The sequence below is a fragment of the Aquila chrysaetos genome, chromosome 5, assembly GCF_900496995.4.
Source record: "Aquila chrysaetos chrysaetos chromosome 5, bAquChr1.4, whole genome shotgun sequence".
NCBI classification, from domain to species: domain Eukaryota; kingdom Metazoa; phylum Chordata; class Aves; order Accipitriformes; family Accipitridae; genus Aquila; species Aquila chrysaetos.
The window spans coordinates 57,265,958-57,289,389 of record NC_044008.1 but is presented as its reverse complement, the minus strand read 5'-3'; the positions used below and the strand labels follow the sequence as shown (position 1 = coordinate 57,289,389).

At 39.2% G+C, this 23,432-nt stretch overlaps 1 protein-coding gene across 4 annotated transcripts in view; it reads left to right on the top strand.

Moving 5' to 3' along the window:
- IGF1R (insulin like growth factor 1 receptor) overlaps positions 1–23,432 on the top strand; it is a 196,383-nt gene that overhangs the window by 21,276 nt on the left and 151,675 nt on the right. For all 4 annotated transcript variants that reach the window (XM_030013687.1, XM_030013686.1, XM_030013685.1 and 1 more), the window contains exon 2: positions 11,234–11,779. In XM_030013687.1, coding sequence (XP_029869547.1) covers positions 11,234–11,779 — 546 coding nt within the window. The remainder of the gene's footprint in view (positions 1–11,233; positions 11,780–23,432) is intronic.

Genomic DNA, 23,432 nt, shown 5'->3' with positions numbered 1-23,432 from the left:
CTGCTTTATCATGGGTGGATTTGTTAGAAATGCATTAGGGCAACCTTTTGCATCCCAGGCTCTCCCAGAAGTACCTGCCAGAGGATGAAAAGTAATTCTCCTGCTTGCTCTGCCATTCCAATCCTCTTCTAATAAAAGTGGGTACTGTGACAATAATTGCAGTTGCCAAGCAATAGAACTCAGTACAGCTAGGCTGATTAAATACCTAAACCATTTTGTTAACCAGAATTATAACATTGTGCATCACCCACAGTGCTTATAGGCAGTGTCTAAAAACTGTATGTAGGGTTGGAAATCCAATGTCTTCGGCAGTATATAAATGTAAGATGGAGAGAGTATGGGCTGAAATGTCACCCTGAACTTAAAAGCCAAGTGTGGACAAGCAACTGGGAATAATAAACCACTGTTGACACTTTTTTTTAACAAGATGTATATTTAGTTTTCATATTCTTTTTATTTATTTTTATTTTCACTATTTTACAGTGAATGTCAATTAATTACTGAACAGATCATCTGCATAGATAAGTTGAAAGCCCTATACTTAGGATTGGAAGCTTTTCTTTATCTTCAGAGAAATGAAAACCTTGGAGTTCTGGTAGTTGACTGTGCCTAGTTTTCCATGCTTAACCCTGTTTATCTGGTTGCTTCTCACCTGTGTGCATTAAGTGTGCTTTGTTTGTGGTGAGACTCACCTTGACTGGTATCACAGAGGTTGTGGTTGTTCGCCCCCACCCCGGTTATTGTGCTGTGATGCCTCTGAGACAATAAATACTGTGTGTGAATGCTGCTGTTCTACTATCTAGTATAGAGGGCACTTTCCTTGTTTGGGCTGTGTTTGTGATATTAAAAGTGAGTCAAAAGCGCATCCAATTGGCCAGAAAAGCAGGTTCACGTAAGAACTCCTACTGGTATAGCTACTTTGGTTTATATTTGCCTTAAATTGTGTTCTGGTGCAACTGTTTTTGATTGATAAGACCTGAACTACTAGTCACCTTGTCCCTGGTGCCAACCCACGTGTTTTACCTTGTATTTGGAGAGGAAGGTTCTTTTTTCAATCTGGTTAGCTCATGACTGGAAAGCCCCACAGCACCTGCATATATGTAACTGAACACCTTTAAAGCCCTTTTTGGGGATTGCAAGTTGATCATGTTTTAACTGCCTTGAGAAAGCAGGTTATGGCATGACCTATGTGATTTTAAGCTGTGTAGCTGCCATGTGAAGGGAGGGGTGGGAGGGCTCCCTGTTCTGTTATAAGAAGTTTGATAGCACTATTTTTTTTCTTCTGTGCAATGAGATATATATTTTTTTTTTTTTTACACTATCTTAAATCTCTGTTCAGGTGGAAATAGGGGATTAATGGAAGTCTTAGTTCAGTTTGTTAAAACAGAAACATTACTACGGAAGGCCAGAGAATGTAGGATTTCTGTGTTTCATCATAGAAGAGATGGTTAGCACAGGGTAGTAGGGCCATGTGTTGCTTATTGTTAAGAGTAATTGCATCAGACTTCTAATTTTTCTGTGGATCTAAGTATAACTTCCTGATAATTCTCTATTAAATCCTTTTGCTGACCATTATGGATGCAATTATATGTTACGATACTGTTTTGTCAATTTGCTTCTAATGAAGCCTAAATGATCTGGCCTGGCTGGCCGGTCATTTGTTAAAAATTAAAAAAAAAAAAAATATCCCCCCAAACTTCAAAGAGTGGCAGGTTTCCTAGATTACTGCAGGATGGCAACTCGGCAGGCAGCTAAAAGCATAGTGAAGTCTCCCTAAATGTGAGTTGCTGAGCGCAGCCACATGATGAATTTTCGTTCTGGAAGAATTGGCTGGTTATCCCGACTACCTAAGTGTATATCCCGTAGGTTTCTGTCAGCCAGTTGCTGAGTCACTTGGATGTGTAGACAATTGTTTTAAAAATAAATGAATAAAATAATGCACACAAATATTTTTTTTTAAAGGTGGAGAAGAACAGTCCCCAGGAGACACGATTTCTGTTAAGCTCTATTGTCATCACAGATTTTGAAACATAAATTCAGTGTTATAAACAGCTTGTAATTTCAGTCTTCCATTTTTGCTTTAGTGGGCATTAGACTGAAGCTACTGGGATAAGGTTTAAACATTAGTATCATAGTTAAAAAAATATTTTACTCTCATAGTTATTGATCATAACACAGCATCTACTCACTTGTGTTGCGTATTTTGTGTAGAATGGCATGCTCTCATTTTGTGGTGCTGTCAGAAAAGTGATAATGCAGGGTAAGAAAGAGTGCAAAGGTTTGAAGTCTGTCTTTCTTCCTGTGAGGATGGAGCTCATCTTTAGAGATTTAGGCATTACCTGCTTTCTTCTGCAGGTTTTTTTTTTTTTTGTTTGTTTGACTTTGTCAGTTTTCTCACAAGCTGGCAAACTTGACCATACTGTAACTCTGAAGTGTTGCAATGTAGTTCATGGAATTATTCTGGAGTTGCATTCAGCTGGTGCTTCAAACAGCTTTCCCTTCCTTGTAAATACACAGAAGCATCTCGCCAGAGGTTTGAGTGTTCAGCTCCAACCATAATGCTCAAACAATGGCTTTCAGTGTTTGACTTATACTGGGCATTAATGGGTGAGAAATTTACTGTAGGTTTGATCTTTCTGTTAGCTTTTTATCTTTCTTCTTCTTCTCTGGTTGAGTGGCAGAGAATCTTGCAGGCATTGTCCATAACCTGGGCACTACAGATCAGTGTTAAAAGTTTGGTGCTACTTTTACTTGCTTTGATAGCCAGGGGTTCTGGGGCTCAGCCACTTCAATGTTATTAGCTGCACAGTATCTTCCTCCATTTTTGCCCTATGTACCCATGAGGACGATGAGAAATCCATGCCAACTGAGCCACTCATGTTATGCTATTTCAGTAGTAGGGGGTAACAGATGTGACTTCAGAGGAACCCCTGAGGGATGTGCTGGGTCAGTGCAGTCTTGGTGAGAGAGGATCAATTTTGGGATGACTTTGTCATGAGGATGCTTTCACGTGAGCTAGGCTAAATCTCGACCCGCTTGCTCTGGTGAACCGTGTAGAGAAGGCATCAATCAATATTATTAAAGGGATTCAGTTCATTTTGTTGGCTCCATTTTTGCTAAGCTGCTGTTCCTGTTAACATTCAAAGTAAAATGTTGACAGAGAGAAAGCAAGTGAGGTGAGGGACAGAGATGTGATTTATTCTGAAATTTTTTTTGTGTAAACTTATGGGGAAGTTGGATGAAGTTCATGGAAAGCAGCAATGCCAGAGATATCTTTAGCCAATGACAGCTGAAATTGCAAGAGCAAAAAGGCAGAGCTAGTTTGAGTTTGTGATGTGGGTTGTAGTCCTTCTGTGTGTTATTTTTGTGAATGTTTTGTTCTGGTCAGCTTGGTAACACAGTGGCCCTTGGATTTGAAATATATAGTTAGTAGAGTGGTAAAAGAGAAAATTGAAGTAGGATGTGTGTATTTTTCTAAGGGCTCTGGGAGACAACGAGAACATGTGTGGAGAAGGGGAATACAGTTACTTTTTAAGGTATTTGCACCAAATTTGATTGGCCTCTTGTGACACCACTTTCCTTCCAAATCTGGGAGAGAAGAATTCTGTAAAAGGTTGTTAGGAGTGATGAGTGACACAAAGTAAATTAATGATAATAGACTATATTTCTCAGAAATTACAAGCTACGTTGCAATATAATCTCCAGTCCCTTGAGTGTTTAGAAGATCACAGTGGTCTGGCTTTGTCCTTTAAAAAGCTTAACTTTTAATTAAATGAAGAAAACCCCCAAGCCCTCTTCCTGGGCCTTAGATGTGTAAACAAGCATATTCAAATGGAAACAGTTGGTTTTTGTTTGGGTTTGAGTATTCTGTTTCATTGTTTTGCAAGCCAAAGATGGCAGCGTTGTACTAGTGCTAGAAATACAGATGTTGAAATTTGATAATGGACTTGCTTAGCAAAAGCTGAAAAGGTTGACGTTTTCTGGGGTGTGGGGTGCCTTTTATCTCCCCCCCCCCCCCCCCCCCCCCCCGAGATGTAACTTCATAAAATCTTGGTAAACGTAAAGCAGTTTATGTAGCATATTTGATGAAGAGGAATAGTTCAGTGGTTAGGGAGGCAGCATGAATCATGTGGTGTAGATTTAGTTCCCTCCTTGTTACCAGTTCTGACTTCCCAAGAGGCAGTACAGAAGCTGGCTTCCTCGGGAAGAGATCTAGTGATTGATGTGACACATGCTGGATAGGTGAGCTTAGAGAGTACAGAAATTTAGTGGGAGGTTGTGTAAGTACATTAAAGATGCTAAAATATACATTTCATTCATAGTGTCACTACGAAGGCAAACCCAAGAGCTCAGTGGGTGGTGGAATCCTGTGTTAATGTAAAGTGTCATAAGCAGTCTCTCCAACCACTGATTTCTGTGAACTCCACATTTAATTTCTTCTTTGCATAGTATGCAATTAAAGAATCCTTAGGCTTCTGTAGTAATTTTTTCTCCCTGCATCTGCAGATAGTGCAACTATGCTGAAACTTTTCATGGGCTTGAAGGGAAATCGTGGTTGCTAATCAGTTCCTTCTCAGTCTTTCTACTTTTGCCTTCTAAGTCTTGGAGTGAAACTACAGGAACAAACTAGGCTTAAGACCAAGCCATGGACTGCAGTACCTCTCTGTTCAGCGATGACTGAATAAGAACACTTAAAGATTTTTCTTCTTCAGGGCTGTAACAGTCCTGATGGTTTTCTTAAGCAAAATACTTAGCAGTAAGAATGAAGAGAGAGGTTAAGGTCAAGTTTTACTTTTCCCTGTTTATAATCTGTATGGGCATAACATTTTCAGAGTATTCCCTCTCTGTTTCCACTGATGTGTCCTTCTGCTTCTCTTCTGAGCAATTGCAGTTGTGTAGAAAAGAAGCTCCTTTTAAATCTGCTGACGGGCTTTATTGTATGTTTAGTTACTTCTTCCTAACCTGATTCAAACCAATTTTTCAGATAACATGGAGATTAGGATGCTGTCATCAGCCAAAGTTGTTCTTTAACCTTCAAGTGTCTGCAAGGAATTTTTTTGAGCCATTGGGTTTTTTCCAATGTGCCAGACAACACTTCTATTGAGTTGATCCAGTATATAGTAAACATCTCAATATGCAGACCATTGTACGTTATGCAGATCTAAATCTACCCAATGCAGTAAACGTGTTCTTTGTTGTTACGAGAGAGGGATGGTAACACTGGAGATGCTTGTCTTAAAAAGGGTGCTGCATGCTGTGGATCTGGGATGAGGGCTGCTGGACTGCAGCCATATTCAGTAGTTGCTCTGGACCCTTTTTTTTTAATAACGACTTGCCATAGATAAAAACTAAAAAACACATGATGAAAAGGAAGTGACTATGTTGGGAATAAATAACAACACTGTTCAGAAGGTGTGCTGATCTCCCAGAAAGACCCACAGCTCTGAGCTGACATTACTGAAGGATGATGTGGTCAAGCCTCTTTCATTAGAGGAGTTTGGGAGAGAGCAATGTTACTGTATTCAGTAACATCAGCTCTTAGCTGACCAGATAGTAGCAGTAGCTGTTTGGAAAAGCAGACCTGTCATTCAAGTGGAGTGTGCTCAGAAAAAGCCATTATTGGCGAAGTGAGATTTTTCTTGTGGTGGTGTGAGCAAGCTACTCTCTAAAAGTAGAACTAGCCACAATTTTTTTTTTTTTATTAAGCCTTGTAGTTCCTTCTTTGTATAGGAAATCTTCCAGGGCTGATGGTAACATACTGTATTTGTTACCACTGTACAAAATTTCAGGGTAGATGAGAAGTTGAGCAACCTCATGCCCTCCCTTAAAAGAACCCTCTTGAACCTTGTGGATCACAGAATTTGTCCTCAGAATGGGTGTTTTAACCCCTGAGCAGGAAGACGATATGGAATTAGATCAACTTCCGTAACTTCAGCGCTTGCATTCAGCAACCAGTGTAAGGGGATGGTGGTTTTTTTTTTTTTTTTTTTTTTTTAAATGGAAAAACTGAAGGTATCCAGGCTCCTCATTTAAGATAAAGCTTTGCGTCTCTACTCTGAAGTTAAAGGAAACAATTTTCACAGAAGGGAAGTCAGAAGAGGGGAAACAAAGGGAGATCATAACTTGTTTTGGTAGCACACTGTGAATATACAAAACAGGAGAAAGGTGAATGGGTTCGTTTCAAGGTTGCTAGTTAGATGTTAATGGCAAGCAGGATCCTGATTCTCATTTCAGAGAGGGGTAAATGACTGCACAGGCTGAACAAGTCTCTGTTGCTAGGGTAAGCCTGACCCAGCTGGAACCGACTTAGGTTGAAAAGGCCTTAGACTTGTGAAAAGGTTGTGCTGGATTGACTTGATGACTGAGAGCTGCCTTGGTGCTGCTTTGTCTCATACTTTCTGGTGTTGACAGTGCCAGATGGTGATGGTTGCTCCATCTTCAACTTCTGGCTAGTTGAGAGGATACTGAGACCATTCAGTGTAGTACAACCTTTTAACACTATCTGAAACAGTAAAGGGCCAAAGACAAGGCTTAAAATGTGAAGGTGTGTATTTTATTCAAGAAAAACCTAAACAGTTGTGTTTCTTTAGAACTTCTAAGTGGAGTAACTGGGAGGAATACAAAATTTGGAAGCAAGAACTATACCATGATGAAATGTTTTCTTGTAGGAAATGAATTCTTCTCTTATTAAAAACAGTGAATGTGAACTGTCAATCCTGCCCTCTAACACCTTAGTATTGATAATGAATTAACTGCTATGAATATATGTACAGCTGTGACATGCTGTAGCAAGCAGAAGTTATATTATAGGCTGAATGTTGAACAGCAGGCTTTCTGCTGATTTGTCTTTCGTAGCATGCCATTTTGCAAAAAGGTTTCCTTCAAAACACTAAAGGGCAACAGGCAAGTCCTTTTAGGAGTAGCTAGTGACCTGAAATAACTAGTGGATATAGAAAAAGAATAAAGACCTGCTGCATGGAGTAAATTATTATTTGATGGTAGATGGTGATTAAATAGCAGGTGTTTCTCAAGGTGGCAAGGTTCTTCTCCATGTCAGAATGGGGTTTTTTATGATTAAAATGAACATTAGCAAATCACAGTTAAGGTCGAGAAGAAACTACTGGATCACTGTAGTCTGAGCTCTTTGTGTCACACACAGCTTTGCTTTAGTCTGCCCAATCTGTGTGTACTCAGTAGAATCAACTCACTACCCATGTGCTGTGCAATGTTTGCTCACAGCCTCTGTTCAGCTCCTTGGTGCCCCAGCCTGGAGCAGCACTTAGAAAGGAGACTTGCCAGGAGATTCTGCCAGATCAAGGAATAGACTGCGGGTCATGTTAATTACTCTAATCGTATGAACCTGTTATGTGCAATCATTTTTCCTGGTAGTTCATTGACCCCATCTTGGTTACATGATCAGCTTGGATCTGTCCTCTGACTAGGAATGGTCTGCAGGTCCTCAGAAGCACCTTAGTGTGGAGTGGGTTTTTCTGTTATCTGTGGAAATTTACATGCCCTGCAGCTTGCCCCGGAATGCTTCCAGAAAAAAAGAGCACAAATGGGCTTCTTGTTGGATAGTAGGTGAAGCTCAGTACTTTGGACTAAAGTGCTGCTTCCAGGGAGGCATTTGTGTTCGTCTAGGTAAAGAATGCATTGCTTCTCTGTGGTATTTTACTGTATTGGGGAGTTAGTTTTTAAACAAATAAATATATTTCTTTAAAGAACTAACTTCTCATTCAGAATTAGGTGCTTAATTTAGAATAAGTCTGAAAAATGGTAGGCTGTTTAAGGAAAGGCTTGGAAATCTGTAAGCAGCTGAATGAAAACAGCATGAATCTGCCTATTGGTAATTATCCTGGGTGTTTATAATCTACCCAAAACTATTGGGGCAGGGTAATAAACAGATGTTGCATTTTTATTTTGTGTTAGTGAGCAAAATAAATACATGGTAGTTAATTTCCAGTTTTGAATTGAACATGAAACAAAGGTAAGTTGTACTAGTCATATTTAAAAAGCTCGATAAGCTGGAATATAAAAAACTGTTAAATGGAATATAAATGCTCTGAAGAGCGTTTTATGTGCACTTGATTGTGTCTGACAGACCAGTTTATATTGTAAGTCCCTATACGCTTTCTCTAAAATGAGATCCAAAGAAAACACAGCACAGCCAGATGGAAATTGTAGTTGACTTTGAGCTCTGATTAATTTGTTTTTCATATAATCCTTTTCAGGGTAGCAAGAAGAACGTGAGAAAAAGATGATGTATTGTGGTATAATTAACTTCTGTGAACAATGTGAACTTTAATAAAATTTCTTTTAAAAAAATCTGTTTTAATTGGAACTTTTTTTTTTTTTCCAAATATCAGTATGGACCAAGATCCTTGTCCTATTTCATGTTTGGGTCTCTGCAGTTCTCATTACGTGCATGAAGTTCTGCAAAACGTAACTCACTAGATGAACTAATAAGTTCTTAAATCAAAAATGTCAACAGCACGCTCATCTGTAATCAATTTCTAACATTAGAGCCCACTGGACTTTATCCTTTTCTGTATTAAGGGGATGATGTTTCATAATTGAGGCAAGTGAGTGCATACTTTTGCCATAAAGTTCTAGAAATCTCATTGATTTATAAAAGCATTAAATATCTAAAATTAAGTAACTTTCAAGCTGAAACAAACATAAAGCTAAAAGCAATATGACTTTTAAAGCCCAGCCTCAGAATAGATGCACGAGCAGATATATAATGCTTTAGTTGATGGTTGCTGCCATTTCTCTTACAAATTGTTCTTTAGGGTATTGTAACTCAGCTGTTTTTTAAACCCATCACTCTGGAACCTTGCCTACAAAATGTCAGCGCAAGTGCAAATTTTATTTCTTTAACAAAATAAAGGGCTTGGAGCAGTTAGGCTTTCTAAAATTTTATGGCAGTAAAATAAATTTTGCTACTTTTGCTTTGCCATAACAGGAACCATACTGTTCACCTTGTCCTGCCAGCAGGTAGGGACAGAAAACAAAATAGTTCAATGGAAAAACATTGTGTGTTCTAACTTGCCTTTTTAAAAAAAGAGAAGCCCAATGTTGAAATGTAAATATACTCATGTTACTGTCGGGCTGTGCTTTGGGCAGAGGGCACTGTCCCTTGAGGGTGGGTGGAGGGATGGTTGCTTTAGAAGAAAATTTCAGAAGTTGAAAGCAAGATGTGGGTACCAGTTTATTAAAGGAATTTAATCTGGATTGAGGTTGTCTTTCCTACAGATTCAGGAGACAAGCCCGTAGTTCTGCTGCACATGACCAGAACATCTCTTATCAGATGTACTGTCTTGGAGTTCTTTAACATTCCCCTTCTCCCATCTGGCTTCTAAATCTGGGTAGTGCCTACCCATTCACCTTCTTTAATGTTTTCCTGAAGTTAAAGCCTTGACCCGTATTCCAGGCAGTAGTATGCAATTGTTCTGTAGTCAGTATATACTAAAACGGGGATTTCCTGTCTCAGTGGTCACGATGGCCAAGTGTTACTGTTGGTACATCAGGTTTGGTGTTTATTAGTGTTTTTTTTTTTTTTTTTTTTAAAGGTTTAGGGAATGAACTTTCTTGCACATAGCTGCTTCTGGTGCAGCAAGTCACATTTTAATAGCCTCTGCTTTCAGCTTGGATCTTTACAGAAGGAAGATTAGGTAATAGTTTGTGTAGAAAACAGATGTTTCTTAACAAAGATCTCACCCTATTTTTCTACGTTGTCCCTCTAACAAGAAAGTTCTTTAGTCTTTTAAAGACTTAAAAGTCTTTAAGTCCTTGTCAGATATTAGAGTTGCTGTGGTTTTAGTGCGCTCGTGTTCGGGATCCTTTGTTAGCTTAAGTTATTAGCCTTAGATAAGTGTTGTGGGATGGAAGGACTGCCTTATATTGTCAGCACAATTTCTGAATCTCTGGACAATTTGTCTGGGGTAGAATTTAAGTTTTTTGGCTGCAGTGTTTGTTTAGACCTTTTCCGTGTCTGAGGAAAAGGTGGTGTTAAAATAATTAAGCCTAGCATGCATAAAAAGAGAACCTTTCCACAAAATTGAATTGCTTGGGATTTATTTAAGTTTTGGGTTGTTTAAATAAATTGGCATTTTACTTTGCTTACAAGCAACTTACTATCTATTCTGGGGAATCCTTTTTCCATGTTTTCCACAGAAGACCAACTCTGAGGGTTTCCAAGAACAGCAGCTCTCTGTGCTCCCTAGTTCTTTGTTTTACATCAAAGTGCATCATGTGTGTCTAATTATTACATTATTAGTACACTTCTCTTCCAGCCCCTTTAAAATTTTTATTGTGATACATGTCTAATATGGAAAGACCTAATATATAGATTTATTAGGGAATAATCCTTTTGGTCATTGTTTTCTTGAGAGTGCATTGAGTTCAGTCTGCTGTTTTCAAGGGAAATTCCTCACTGTAATGCTGTGTGTTCTGATAAATAAATTTATCCTGTGTTTCTCAGACCTCAAATTTTTTTATATCTTGGTGCCAAAATCAGTGAAACTTGGTTCAGTGGAACATGCAAGCAGGAATTCAGTGCATTAGCTACAAGTCCAAACACTTTCTTTTCTTCCCAGTCACAGTGGAGGAAGTGCTGACCAGCTTTCCATGGATTTTGTGTTGTTGCTGATCTGTTGCAAGGCTAGCATTCAAGAATTAGGGCTAGTTTAGCTTGTGACCCTGGGAAGAAAGAGTGATTTGAGAAATAAGTTGTAATTTTCTGGAAAGGGTTCCCCTTTATGTGCATGTATCTTAAGGGGGTGGGTGGTAAATTAGTAGCATAATGACCAGTGGATCACTTTCTATATTGCCAAACTTGTTTGAAGTCATGTGGCTGAACCCCTGGTTTGGTCACACATGCCATGATGTAATTTGAAATGGAGTGTGCAAATGCATTTGGTTTATCTTTATGTTCTTCAATCTAATGCAGCTCTTTTCAACAGCAATAATAAAACAACGTTTCTCTGTCTGTTGCAGAATATAGATAGCTTGCGTCTCTGTGCTGGTCCTGGTAGTGTTTATAGTCATAGGTTAAATGAGATGAATATTCAATGTACGTGTAAATCAAGTACCCATTTCCTATTTTAACATTGCAACCTAATTAAGGAGCTAAAAATTTTATGGCGATTAGAATATCCTACTTGCATTCCAATTTCAAAAGACTTAAAAATGCCTTATTTACTAACTTTCTTTTCTCCTTTTACATTTTCAGTTTGTGGGCCAAATGTTGACATTCGCAATGATATTCATGAGCTGAAACGCCTGGAGAACTGTACGGTAATTGAGGGTTTCCTTCAAATTCTGCTCATCTCTAAAGCAGAGGATTACCGCAACTTCCGCTTCCCAAAGCTCACTGTCATAACTGACTATTTGCTGCTGTTCCGTGTGGCAGGCTTGGAAAGCCTCAGTGATCTCTTCCCCAACCTCACAGTCATTCGTGGGAGGAACCTCTTCTACAACTATGCCTTGGTTATATTTGAAATGACAAATCTTAAAGAGATTGGGCTTCACAACTTGAGGAACATAACCCGCGGGGCCATACGGATTGAGAAGAACTCTGACCTGTGTTACCTCTCCACAGTGGACTGGTCTCTCATCCTAGATGCAGTGTCCAATAACTACATCGTTGGGAATAAACCTCCAAAGGAATGTGGGGACTTGTGTCCAGGAACAATGGAAGAGAAGCCATTGTGTGAGAAGACATCTATTAACAATGAGTACAACTACCGCTGCTGGACCACCAACCACTGCCAGAAAAGTAAGATTTGAGTAGATAGTGTGGTTTTGTTACCTCTTTCTGAAGTACAGGTTTAATTGTGTGGTTTTATTTTAAGCTCTTTAGCAACTTAAACTTTTATTCTAGTTGCGTGTAGTCCACATAATGAGTTATCCAGTTACCACACAAATAGATTCCTCCCCACCCAGTAAAGAATCATCTCAGTTGATTTAAATAACCAAAACAACCAACAAAATAAAACCAAAACCCCGCAAACTTTCTGGGTTACTTCTCCATGGAAAAGATGCAAGTGTAGAACTAAAGCCATTATAGGAAAGCTGGAACCAGTTTTACCTCCGTTGAGGACTTTGGCAGGAGGTGGCTGTCGAATGCCATCTCCTTCTCCTTGCTGAAGTGACGTTACATGTGTGCCAGTCATTGCCGTGCTGAAGTTGTTAACTTGACTTACTTTGACTTTGTTTAGAAATTCCTGTAATGGTAAATTCTGTACATAAGAACTTTTTTACTGAAATCAGTTTTTACAGTACAGTCTGTAATGTCAAAGAGTCAATGGATACCTTGACTCTCGGTGAAATTATCCTTGCCCGTTTTGTTCTTACCTGTCATGATGGGGTTCATGTGTTTCTGATAGCAAGTATTAGCAAAAGCAAACCCTGATCTCTTCTCACTTTTTAAAAATAGAGTAAACAAATACATAGTTTACTCAAATAACATGATTACATGGCAGGCGTTTTGAGTTCATCCTGTAACTTTACGAAAGCTGAGCCCTGCAGTATCAGTAGGGCTTAATTACAAGCAGTCGTCACTGGGAGGAACAGTTCCTAAATTCCACTTGCAGTCTTGACCAAAGCTGCTATAATGATAGGAAACACCACAGTGTGAGAGAAAACAGGAACAGGGCTATATTCAGATTACCTTCATTTGGGGATACTGTTTGTTCTAAAGTGGCTCATCAGTTGTTTGTTAAGCCCTCGTGTTCAATTAGAACTGGAAGTACCTTGTAGGGCAATTTCAGTCAACACGTGCCAAAAATATCTCTGAAAAAAGGCATTTGTAGGCCTGTGCTTTTATCAATACTTCTTACAGGAAATAAAGTTGTGTTTTTAAACAAAGAAAAGAAAACCCCTCAGCCTGTTACTGGGAGACTTTGTGATTTGTCCAAGGAGAGGGAAGTGAGCTGCATTGCTTTCTTACCATGTGTTCCTATGAGCTTCTGCAGGCCAAATTTATGTCTTCATTAAAAGAGTGTAACTCTGTTGTCTTCAGAGGGTGACCTAGGTGATTCCTGTGCAACCTCATTGCCTTTAGTAGTTTGAATGGATGTAACTAGAGTGTATTTAATGAGATAGAACAACTTACTTGCTTTCTGTTGTGTGCTCTGGCTATTTGGAGTAGACAAAAGTAATGTGCAAGAAAAGCTTATTGACTTCTAGGGGAACGTTAAAATAATTTGGATCCCAAATGCACATGAGAAGAGATCTGTTTAAATAAAATGAGGTCATAGTTATACTGTGGTAGCAGCACTTTCAAGGCAAGGGTGTAGATAATGTTTTTTCTTTTCCTGTATACTTTCATCTTGCTTTGTGGGAGATTGTGAAGAAGAAAGCAGGTATTGGAAAAGAGCCTTGAAAGGCTTGTTAAGAACATTACACTGTGGAAAAACAATGTAGGATTAGAGTATCTTAAGATTCAGAGCATATAAAGAAATTATCAAGTTCTAATCAATAAAAAGAGTGAGAAAGTTGGACCTATGTAATGTTTGTTGTGATAGGCCACCGACTTTGAGGAAGAAGGCTTTAAATTTGCCAGCCATTCATCTAAAAAAAAAACCAAAACAAACCAACCCAAAAGTACTCCCATTCTGAAGAAAAACAAGGGAGGTATAAATGTGCAGTTGTTGGAAAGGAAGCTTTTTGTATCTCCTGCTAGATTGCTTGGATGCTTTGGCAAACTCCTGCTCTGGAGAGGACTCTTGCAGCACAAATTACACAAGAGCTGAAAAAGAATAGAAGCAAGGACCTTTAAGTTACTGAGTGTTTCAATCTGCGTTTTCCTACCAGTAGAGATAGGACACCTATGTTATTTTCCAGGGAATATTTTCCTAGTGTAGTATCTAATTTAACCCTGACATTCTCCTTGTGCGTCACGGTGATGTTAAACTGAAAGTGCTGTCTAGCACTCAGAGTTCCTTTATGCCTTTTTATTTTTCTTTGCTCTGGATCTGTGGAGGAGTGTATATTAAATCTCTTTTGTCCTTGTTTAGGTTTTATGCTGAAAGATCTGAAGTTAGTGGGTAAATGTGTGGGAATGTTAAGTACTTTAAGTAGCCTGGCTTTTGTTTAGTTTTGTTGTTGAGTGGAAATTGTTTTTTTACTTCTTTTTCTTGCTCACAAACAAAGGAAGAACCCTGTGCTTCCTTCAATGTAACTTGTGCAGCAACAATGTTGAGGGTGGAGGGAGGAGAGAGGGAAGGATACGCTGAGTTTGACTTAGAATAATCCATTGACATTTCTATAGTAGAACAAGCTGCAAAGCTGTAACTTTTAAAATTTTTAACATTTTTGGTGGTGGTTTTTTTTGTTTGTTTGTTTGTTTGGGTTTTTTTTGGTTTTTTTTAAGGTTCTGCATAAAGCATCAGTGGCTTCTCTGCCAGTTTTGTTGCCCTGGTTTCTGTGTAGTATACATTCCTTCACCTTCAAGTGCCCCAAGGCAGCAGCCTTACTAGTTTTCTTGCTTTGGAGCTGTAGCATGCTGCATTGGGTTTGGCATGCTATCATCTCTCTGGCTTGCTCCTACTTTTCTTTTGGCATATCAAATGCCAGCTGTACTTCACTTGGGTTTCAGGTCCACATAGAAGAATCCCTCAAGATAAAAGGAGAGTACTGAAGTAGTTTGCATCAGTGGTTGTGCTTTGGGGCACAGGTAGAGATGGAAAAGATAAAAATTGAGTGTCCAGACATACAAATAAGATTATGGCCTTTTGTTGTTTGTTTTTGTTGTTTTTTTTCTGGCAGTTGTGACTGCTGGAAATGTTTATGGAAGCCGCCTGCATCTTGCTCAGTGATTGATGTGAGAACCAGAAAAACTGTTCCTGCTGTACCCCTTGAAAGACTAGTCTCTGATGACACGCTTGCTTTGCGTGTCTATTGGTCTACTGTAAAGAAAACTTGTGTTGTTTTCTATATTCCTTTTGCTGATGATTAAGTTTCAAGGTCTGCTGCCTTAGTCACTAGGCCTTTGTAAGCCTGCGGAAACAGAATGTAAATTACAACCTTGAAAGCCTGCCTGGAAGTTTAGGATCCCTTGTCTACCATAACCTTTGTGTCATTTTTTTGAACAAGTCCAGCTAACACTTCCTAAGACACTTCTGTGTTTGCTGAGGCCGTAAGACATGAACTAGGCAAACTGTTTATGTGGGAAAGTAATAGCAAAACTAGCAGTGATCCATATATAAGATCTGTGGTATATGGGTGGTTTTTTCCTTTCTTTTTAACTTCATCTTAATTATTCATTCGCTCTCCATCTACCCCCCAGTTAAGTTGGATGTGCTCACTGTCAAGAATTAGCTGAAACCCTTCCTTTCCTACTTAGATAAAAGAGAGTAGGGGACTGGTTATGGGGAGGACAGACTGTTAATTCCTATTATGAAGGGGTAATAGTTTCAATAGCAGCTTCTGTGTGAGAGGACAAGAGCACAGTCTGGAAGTCTGGGTCCATGCTTTCTGAGGGAGCAGATTACAGTGGTGCACAAAGGGGATGAAATAGCCATGCTTCCCATAAAAACAATGAAGGTGGGTATCTGAAGTGCATGAGGGACCTTTTAAGGTTAGATTTGCCACTGGCATAAAAAAAAGTAGGTTTAAATTGGCATTATAGAGAGAACATGGATTAGGGCCATAAGCATTAAGCGCTTGTCTCAAAAGAGGTGAATTTGACATGAAAAACAATTGCAACAAATTGCAAACAGTTTATGAAAAACATAAACTGTGCTTCAAATGTAACAGAATAAAACTTTCAGCTTCTGAATGCGTGAAACTGAAGACCATGGAAAAGGCATGTGAGGATTTGGAGGCTGATGAAGAAGCAGATGGCAGCTAAGCACAAAATGTTTTTAATGAAAATGTATCCTTATTCCTTTTTGAATTGGTTTGACAGTGGCCTGAAAAGATACGGTGTATGTGGGGAATGAGGAGCAGGAGGGAGAGAATGACAGTGAGTGGGAAGAGTGGTCCATATGTACCTTCTACTAAAATGTTTAAACATATGGAGACAGTAACATGATGTATTCTCACAAATATTCGGAATCTGCTCCTGTTTGTTTACACGGAGCTCAAAAGATAATGTAGTTGAGTGGTATCGTTTGACTTAGCTTCATTGACTTGTGCAGTACTTACCAGCGTACACCATCTGGGAATCTGCTCCCTGTTGATTCAGCAGAGTAGTGGTGAAAACCATGTGCTGGGATTTTTTTTCTTCCCTTCTCTCCTTCTTGTTTTCCCCTCTCTGAGCAGTATTCACTATATATCCCTGTCCTTTAGAAATATTGAACATATGTGAACTATGTAGATGAGAACTATGAAGAGAGAGAGGAAGAAGTTGGGAGCCAGAGGTGCCGAATCAAATTGCACTTATTTTGCTTTAAATTACATCTGCATGCTTTCTTCTGTTTGCTGCTTCATTTTAAGTTTTTTTGTGTTTTTTTTTCCTTAAACCCTGTGAAATACTGTAGAAATTGTGTATATTAGCAGAGGACAACATGCTTTAAAAGCTTTGCTCTTTTAGCAAACAAATTTGATGTTGTATAATGTTAAGTGAAGCTAGTCTGTGTAATGCCAATCCTACCTTTGTTGGGTTAAAAAAAAAGTATCATATAAACCTGAACGTATTTTGAAATGGACAGTTTGTTTGTCCATTTGGTTGGTTTGGTATGCAAACTCTCCAGCAAATAAACATATTCTGAAAGGAATAAACAGAAGGGTACGGGAAAAAAAAAAGTAAAAAGCGCCGTTGGTGTCACTGAGTTACAAAAATCTGGAGCATGTTAAAAAAAATTTTGTTAGTGTGTTTGTTCTGAATGAAGTTTTTTCCTGACTTTCGCTCCCCTCCTGAGAAGCCTGCTCTTCAGCCAGAGGTTTCCCAGAATTTTTATTATGGCTGTGAGTGCATATTTAATTAGTAAGCTGGAATGGCCACAGAACAGTTTAGGCCAATCTGCAGTTAATTACTGTAGCAGTGGTTTATATTCTGAGAAAAGGGCTAAAATTAAACAAATGTATACTTGCCATTTTTCTTTCTTCTGTTGCAAAATGCCATAACCTGGGAAGAATATCTTGAATCTCGAAGCCTGCACTAGTTACCAAAAACTAAGTGCTAATGTTGAATACTCTTCTTGGCTTCCTAGTTACTTTTGGCTTAGAGATGTGTAGTGTTTTTGAGAGGACTTAAAATTTTGGAGTTTTGTTTTCTAGTATTAAAAGACTTGATGCAATTAACTTGGTCTATCAATGACACTTTGCCATGGGTTAAAAAAAAACCTTTTAACAATCCTTTAAAAAATTTAGACCTTTTCCCCACTTTTTGGAATAAAGAATAAGAAAAGTTAGAAGTGTTCTTAGGGTTTTTGAAAATACCCTGTGTCTTTTCTACTCATAGGTACACACACACTCTCTCACACACTTTTCTCCTTACAAAACATCGTATTTTACACTTGCTTTGACTTTATCTTTGTCAGTCTAGAGGTGTGTTTATGTTCACCAGGGAGAATTTATTTCTTTTCTTTTGGTATTGTTTCTGAACACGGGGAGGGGTAATCCATGTGTTGCAGAATGATACAGTAAGTGTTGCCATGATTTCAGTGGAAGTACAATACCTTGTAAGTGATAGTCAGGGTAGTTAAATGTATATGCCCATTTATTCTGAGTAATATAAACTCTATTTTGCATGGAGACCATTCTGATTTAAGAAATGAGGATTAGCAGTTCTAAAGTTAACCCCACAACGAACTTGCTCAAGCTATGAAGTGGAGGCAGAGTTTTTTGTGCTTTATGTAAATGCATCTTATACTTGCAATTAAACAAAAACATGCTGTGATTGAAACCTGGCTAGACAGAAAGCCCTTCTGGATCCACACCATGCCTGTCTTTTGTGGCTTCAGATTTTTGCCCATGAAACTTTGAAATCCTGAGTAGTCTTTAGTGCTACTACAGTATAGATTTATTTGAATTATCTCATGCCAAGCAACTGCTTCACTGTCAGAAAAACAACTGTAAAAATATAATTGGAGATCACTTATAGGAAATAGTCATTCTCTGGTTTTATGGGGTTGCATGTATGTTAATTTCTCAGTTCAATTTCTCTGATGCTCTCTGGTAAAGTGTAGGGAAGAAAAACAATGTCACTCCTTCTTACAAGAAGATACAAAAGCATCACTAGATTGTCATGGGTACAGTGTGCAGTCTTCTAATGTGTAGTGCTTGAAAAGAAGTCCTGGTCTAACCTCTCATTATACGGAGGCTCATGGGAGAAGGGAATGGACTTTGTAGCCCAAGGGGCCTGAGGGAGATAGGAAGATGATGTCTGTGATTACAATCAGTGAGGGTTTCTAAGATGTTGCTGATTTATTTCAAACTTAAAAGTACTTTAAAACCTCAGTAACATCCTAAAGGTACTTTCAAAAGTACAATATGCTAGTGATGTTTCCGAAATTTGATAATCTGGCACTAGCTAGGATTGGAAACAGAATGCTTTTGGTTTTACTTGCAATACTTCTGCTGTTCTTAGTGACTTGCTTTCATTCTAGAGGAGACTGAGGATGATGCGTTGTTTAGAGAATTATTTTTTGTTTCACCTTCCTGTGCAGCAGTGCCATGTTAAATTTATGAAATTACATGTGCATCTAAACTTGAACCAAATCTTTGATTAACCTGCTTAACATGGACTTCCAGGCCCTATTGATATATATTAGACAAATGTTTGTTAATAGAATAGACAGTTGTATTGGATAGTTAATTACATGTGATACAAGACTTTAATTTTGTGATGAATTTGCAAAACAAGTGGGAGCTGGGAATAGCTAGCAGCGTTATAGGGAAAATGTCAAGGAAATGTCAAGTGTAAAACCAGAAGCAAGCTGTGTTTTTGCAAATGTCGCAGGCACAAGGTAAACTCAGCCTGGCTTAGCATTTTCTGCAGTTCTCTGTTTGTGGCTTTTGTCCATACAAGGAGTCTGACCTGTGGTGGGTTGCTAGCTTTCCTGGGGATTTCTGTTTTGACAGTTAATGCTTGCATGGATGTCTAACGAGGGTTCAACTTGAGCCATAGTCTTTTTATCTTGGTGGGGACCTGAAAAAGATCTGTCCTCCACCCAGCTGTCCATTTTCATGGAATGTATAGAAATACATCTTTTGTGATGACTGATCTGCAATTGAATTTGGCTGAAATGGGCTGAAGGAGGTTTAGAGGTGGGCGTGTGAGCAAAATCACTGGACTTGCCAGCCTACTTTTCATAAGAACTAAAGGTAAAAAAACTTAGTTTCAGCCCTGGATAGGAATCAAGCCCTCTAAAAATTTCGAATAGTAGGCACCATTTTCCTTTTTTTCCTTCCCCAAACACACATGAATGTAGGAATGAATTGTCCTTAAGCATTTTCATGAATTGTTTTCATGTGGCAAACAAGTTTTTCAGTGTTAAACAGTGATGAAACAGCCTTTGTTTAGCCTTCCTGCCCACTAATAGTGTGATTTCCTTCTCAAGCCTGTTTATGGCTCTGAGAATTAACTTGTAATAAAAAGATGCTCGGATAATAGTATGTTAATACAGAATGTTGAATTGCCTTTTTCTTCTGAGGTGAACTCAGCCTGAGTTGTCGACTGTCTCTTCCTCCCCCTCCCCAGCAAAGTTTTCAGCATTTGGAATGGAATGTGCATGTGCTATCAGCCAAGGGCTAAAAATGAGCTAGCAAGTAGTTTGCCCACCATGAAATGGTAAGGGTCTGAGGTGCCCATAACCTGGGTTTTTAAAGCTAGAAACTGTATGCCATTCAATTTTTTGGGTTTTTGTTTTGTTTTGTTTTGTTTTTGTTTACTGTTTCTTGCTAGGCAAAGTGAACTTGTAGTTACGTGCCCAAACTGTAGTTCTGTATGCCCTGGCTAATTACCGAATGCATTTGTATAGCCCTTGACAATGTAGACAAGAATGAATTCAGCACATGACTTGAGGATCCCTCTTGGAAAGGCTGGTGCTTTTTGTAATTTGGTTGCTGATTTGCATGTTTGGAGGGATTCGAGAGGCAACTCGAAGTTCTTGGTTGTTGCTACTTAAAGTTCAGCTTATGCTCTTAGGTGGATCAAACTTCTAGTTTGTATACCAGTGTGACCTTCCTGATGTGTTTTTTTCCTTGGTGCAACGTACTGGGTTTATTGACACTTAACTGTTCCCTTCTTAATAAACAGTGTTCTATAGCTGTTAAGACTCATCTCTTCCCAGCATACTCATTGTCCCTCTATTAATGGCTTCTCTAACTTTTTACTAACATAGCTCAATTGAGGGGTCTGTTTCTCCTATTTTGTTGTTTTTCTGGTTGATGTGTGAGGGATATGTATGGATGATTAAAGGTTATAGTTTTGGGAAGTGATGCCATTTAGGAAGCATGTTTGAAGTCTTGAGCGTGCAGAGAAAGTCTTTTATATCGATGCAGGCCTTGGGAGGAGGAGATGTTTTTCTATGTATAGAAACTTCCCGTATAGGATGGCAAGAGAAGCTTGCAGGGGGATTGCCTGTCTCTTTAAGTGGGTTTATAATTGGCTAGGAATTTTTGTCAGCTTAGTCACTGCAGCATTCAGCGGATGAGGGAAAAAAACCACAGGCCCCAACCGTTACAGGCCGTGGATAGGCTCTGTCATCCCAAAGGAATGCATGTGAACAAAACACTTTGTGCGGTGCAACCGTTGGCCTAAACAGTATTGCATTCTTAAAGCAGGCTCTGAGTCACATGGAGCAGATGGATTGTTTCACTAAAATGGAAGTTATGTATCACTGAGCACTCGGTCGAGCTTTTAAGTGTGGTTCGAAAAGGTCATGATATGTGAGTGTGAAGAAGGGGTATAAAGGTTAAAAAAAAATCAGCTCCTTGTTCTGTGGTTGAAATAGTTTCTGTGGCATTAAAAAGGTAGGAAGGTCTTTCACTTTGTTAATTACTGGGCTGGCACACCAGTCTAAAGCTTTCTCTCTAGATTTCAGACAACCATGGTCTTAATTCTGAGGCACTTTGTGTTCATCTGGGAAGCTTCATCCTACCCAAACTAATCCAAAGAAACCCCTCTCTTGTGGGGGTGCAGGGAAAGAAAAACACCAAACCAAACCCCCAACCTATTGGCTCTTCTCACAGTGAAACCAGCTGCTCAGTTCTTCTTCCCCCACCCTGCCCAGCTTTTTGCCCCAAAATCTATCTTCAAGCTGTTCTCTCTAGTGCGCACAGTGTATTGATTAGTGAGAGAGTAGCTCTGTCTCTGTGGGTGGCGTTACTCTTTATTTGGCTTTATCTCTTCCTTCAAGGGTTTTGAAAGGATCTGATAGGAGTGTTGCCAGTCTCCAGCCTTCAAAGCGTGCAGAGGAGGAGCTGTGACTTCTGGCTAAAAGAATTCAGAGCTGTCAAATGTTTTTTTTTTTTTTTTTAATTAAAAAAAATATCTTTCCCCTCCTGTTTTATGGGGAATCCTCTTTAAAGAGTGATCTAGGATTTAACGGAAAACGCAGCCTCCAGTTGGTCGATATTGACAACTGCTGTCATTTGGCAGGCTGTTGCTGTTTGGAGTGGAGCAAGTTTGGAGGTCTTCATCTGGTTATCGCTAAGGCAGGTGTTTCAGAACTAGTGCCTCCCCATGTAGTATTAATTGAATCTTAAATCATTACAACACAAAGGTGAAACATTGACTAAATTCCCTTCCATCTCTGGAGCTTTTCTCATGAAGGCAGCATGTGAATAGGAACTCTCTCTTAGAGAAGATGCTTTACTTTTAAGTGCTTGAGGAAGGCTATTTGGCAGAATCAGAATTGACTGGAACACGTGAAACACTACATGCAGAACCGAAATTGCAGTGAGTCACTGTCTGCTCTGTCTTTTGTGATCTGAGAGTCTGGGATAAAATACTGCAGTGGGTGTTACAGATAAAACCCAGTATGCAAATCCTTAATACAGAGATGAAGTGTTTTTCCTCTTCTACTCACTGCAGTTGTTTGTCTGTGTGCATCCATTTCTCTTCTGTAGAAAAGAAATTAAAATATTATCAGTGATACCTTGCTCCAGAAAATGGAGACTGGTGGCAGGCAAAGCAAATAACCGTTTCAGCAAATCAGCTGTAGAGAGTTTGTTAAATTCAAGGGCTGGTTTAGGATCAAGTTGTTTACAGGAGAATATAAGTAATTGGAATATATCTTACAGATGGAAAAATTAATATTCTTCCTAGGCAAAGCTTTTATTCTTTTCTACCTTTAGGAAGCTTCTTGGTATGGTTAGAACTGTCTGCACATGGCAGATAGTCTTTTTAGGAGAAAAGTGAAATACAGGTAGGAGAGAGTGAGAGGGTATTTTTCAAATGGGGAATACAGTGGAAATCTTCAGTATGGCAGTGCCTGGTGAAAGTGCTAGGCCACTGAAATCTGTGGTGATTGCAGGTCCCAGCCTCTAGCTTCTTGTGACTTGAGAACTGGGCTGCCTGTTCTAAAAGGAACATTTTGCTCTGTGAACTGGCGTTGCTGTAGTGTGATACTGTTTTAATTGGATCTGTGTGTTGTACCTGTGGTGTGCTGTTAGGGCTCTGGATACAGTGTCCATATGCTTCGTGGTTAGATAAATTCAGCATCACACATGTAGTACCTGAAAACTTCAAGCTGTGAAGCTTTCTTGCTTTTCTTGTCTACTTATTAAATATTTATTAAAATGGTAGCCAGCCTGGGATGAGGGAGGAGGAGGAAATACGGAACAACACGGGGCTAATCAGTCACCATAAATGGTGCAAAGCTCTGTGCAGATCCTCCAAGAGATGTGCTTTGTTTACATTAAGAATGCTTAATAAACAATATCTGTAATAGGGTTACTTCAATGAAATTGCATAGCAAGTCAAAACGTTTGCTTTCCTGTACCTGCTGAGTGGGCTGCATGATTTGACCTGTATGTGAGGGTGCTGTCTGGACAAAGAATGTCATGAGCAGGTGGACAGCTATTGTGCAATGTTACCCTACTCATTCTTCTAGTATCCAGGAGACATTGGAATTGGTGTGAATAACTCTGTGCCATGCCTGGTTAAACACAATGCCTTAAAGCAAGAGTTAAAAAAAACCCCTAAAATGACAACATCCCCACCCCCAAATCTTACTAATGAAGGCTGAAGGAAAAGGAGAGTTTCCTCCTAGCTTGTGATCCCAGCAACAGCAGCAAGCGTGGCAGTAGCTTGCCTGGGTTCTTGCAAGCTGTGCTCCTGTCTTCCTTTTAAGACCGCTGCCTTTTCTGTCTTTCCCTTCCAATAAGCATTTGAGAAACTGGGAGCCTTCCCTTTGCCTGCCTGGTCCTTACTGCTCTTCTCTGCAGCAGCACAGAAATGATGTGCCTGTCTATTTTGTTCTGCTGCTGCTTGGTAAACTAATGAGCAGAGGCACTGCAGCTGCCAGGAGGAATTC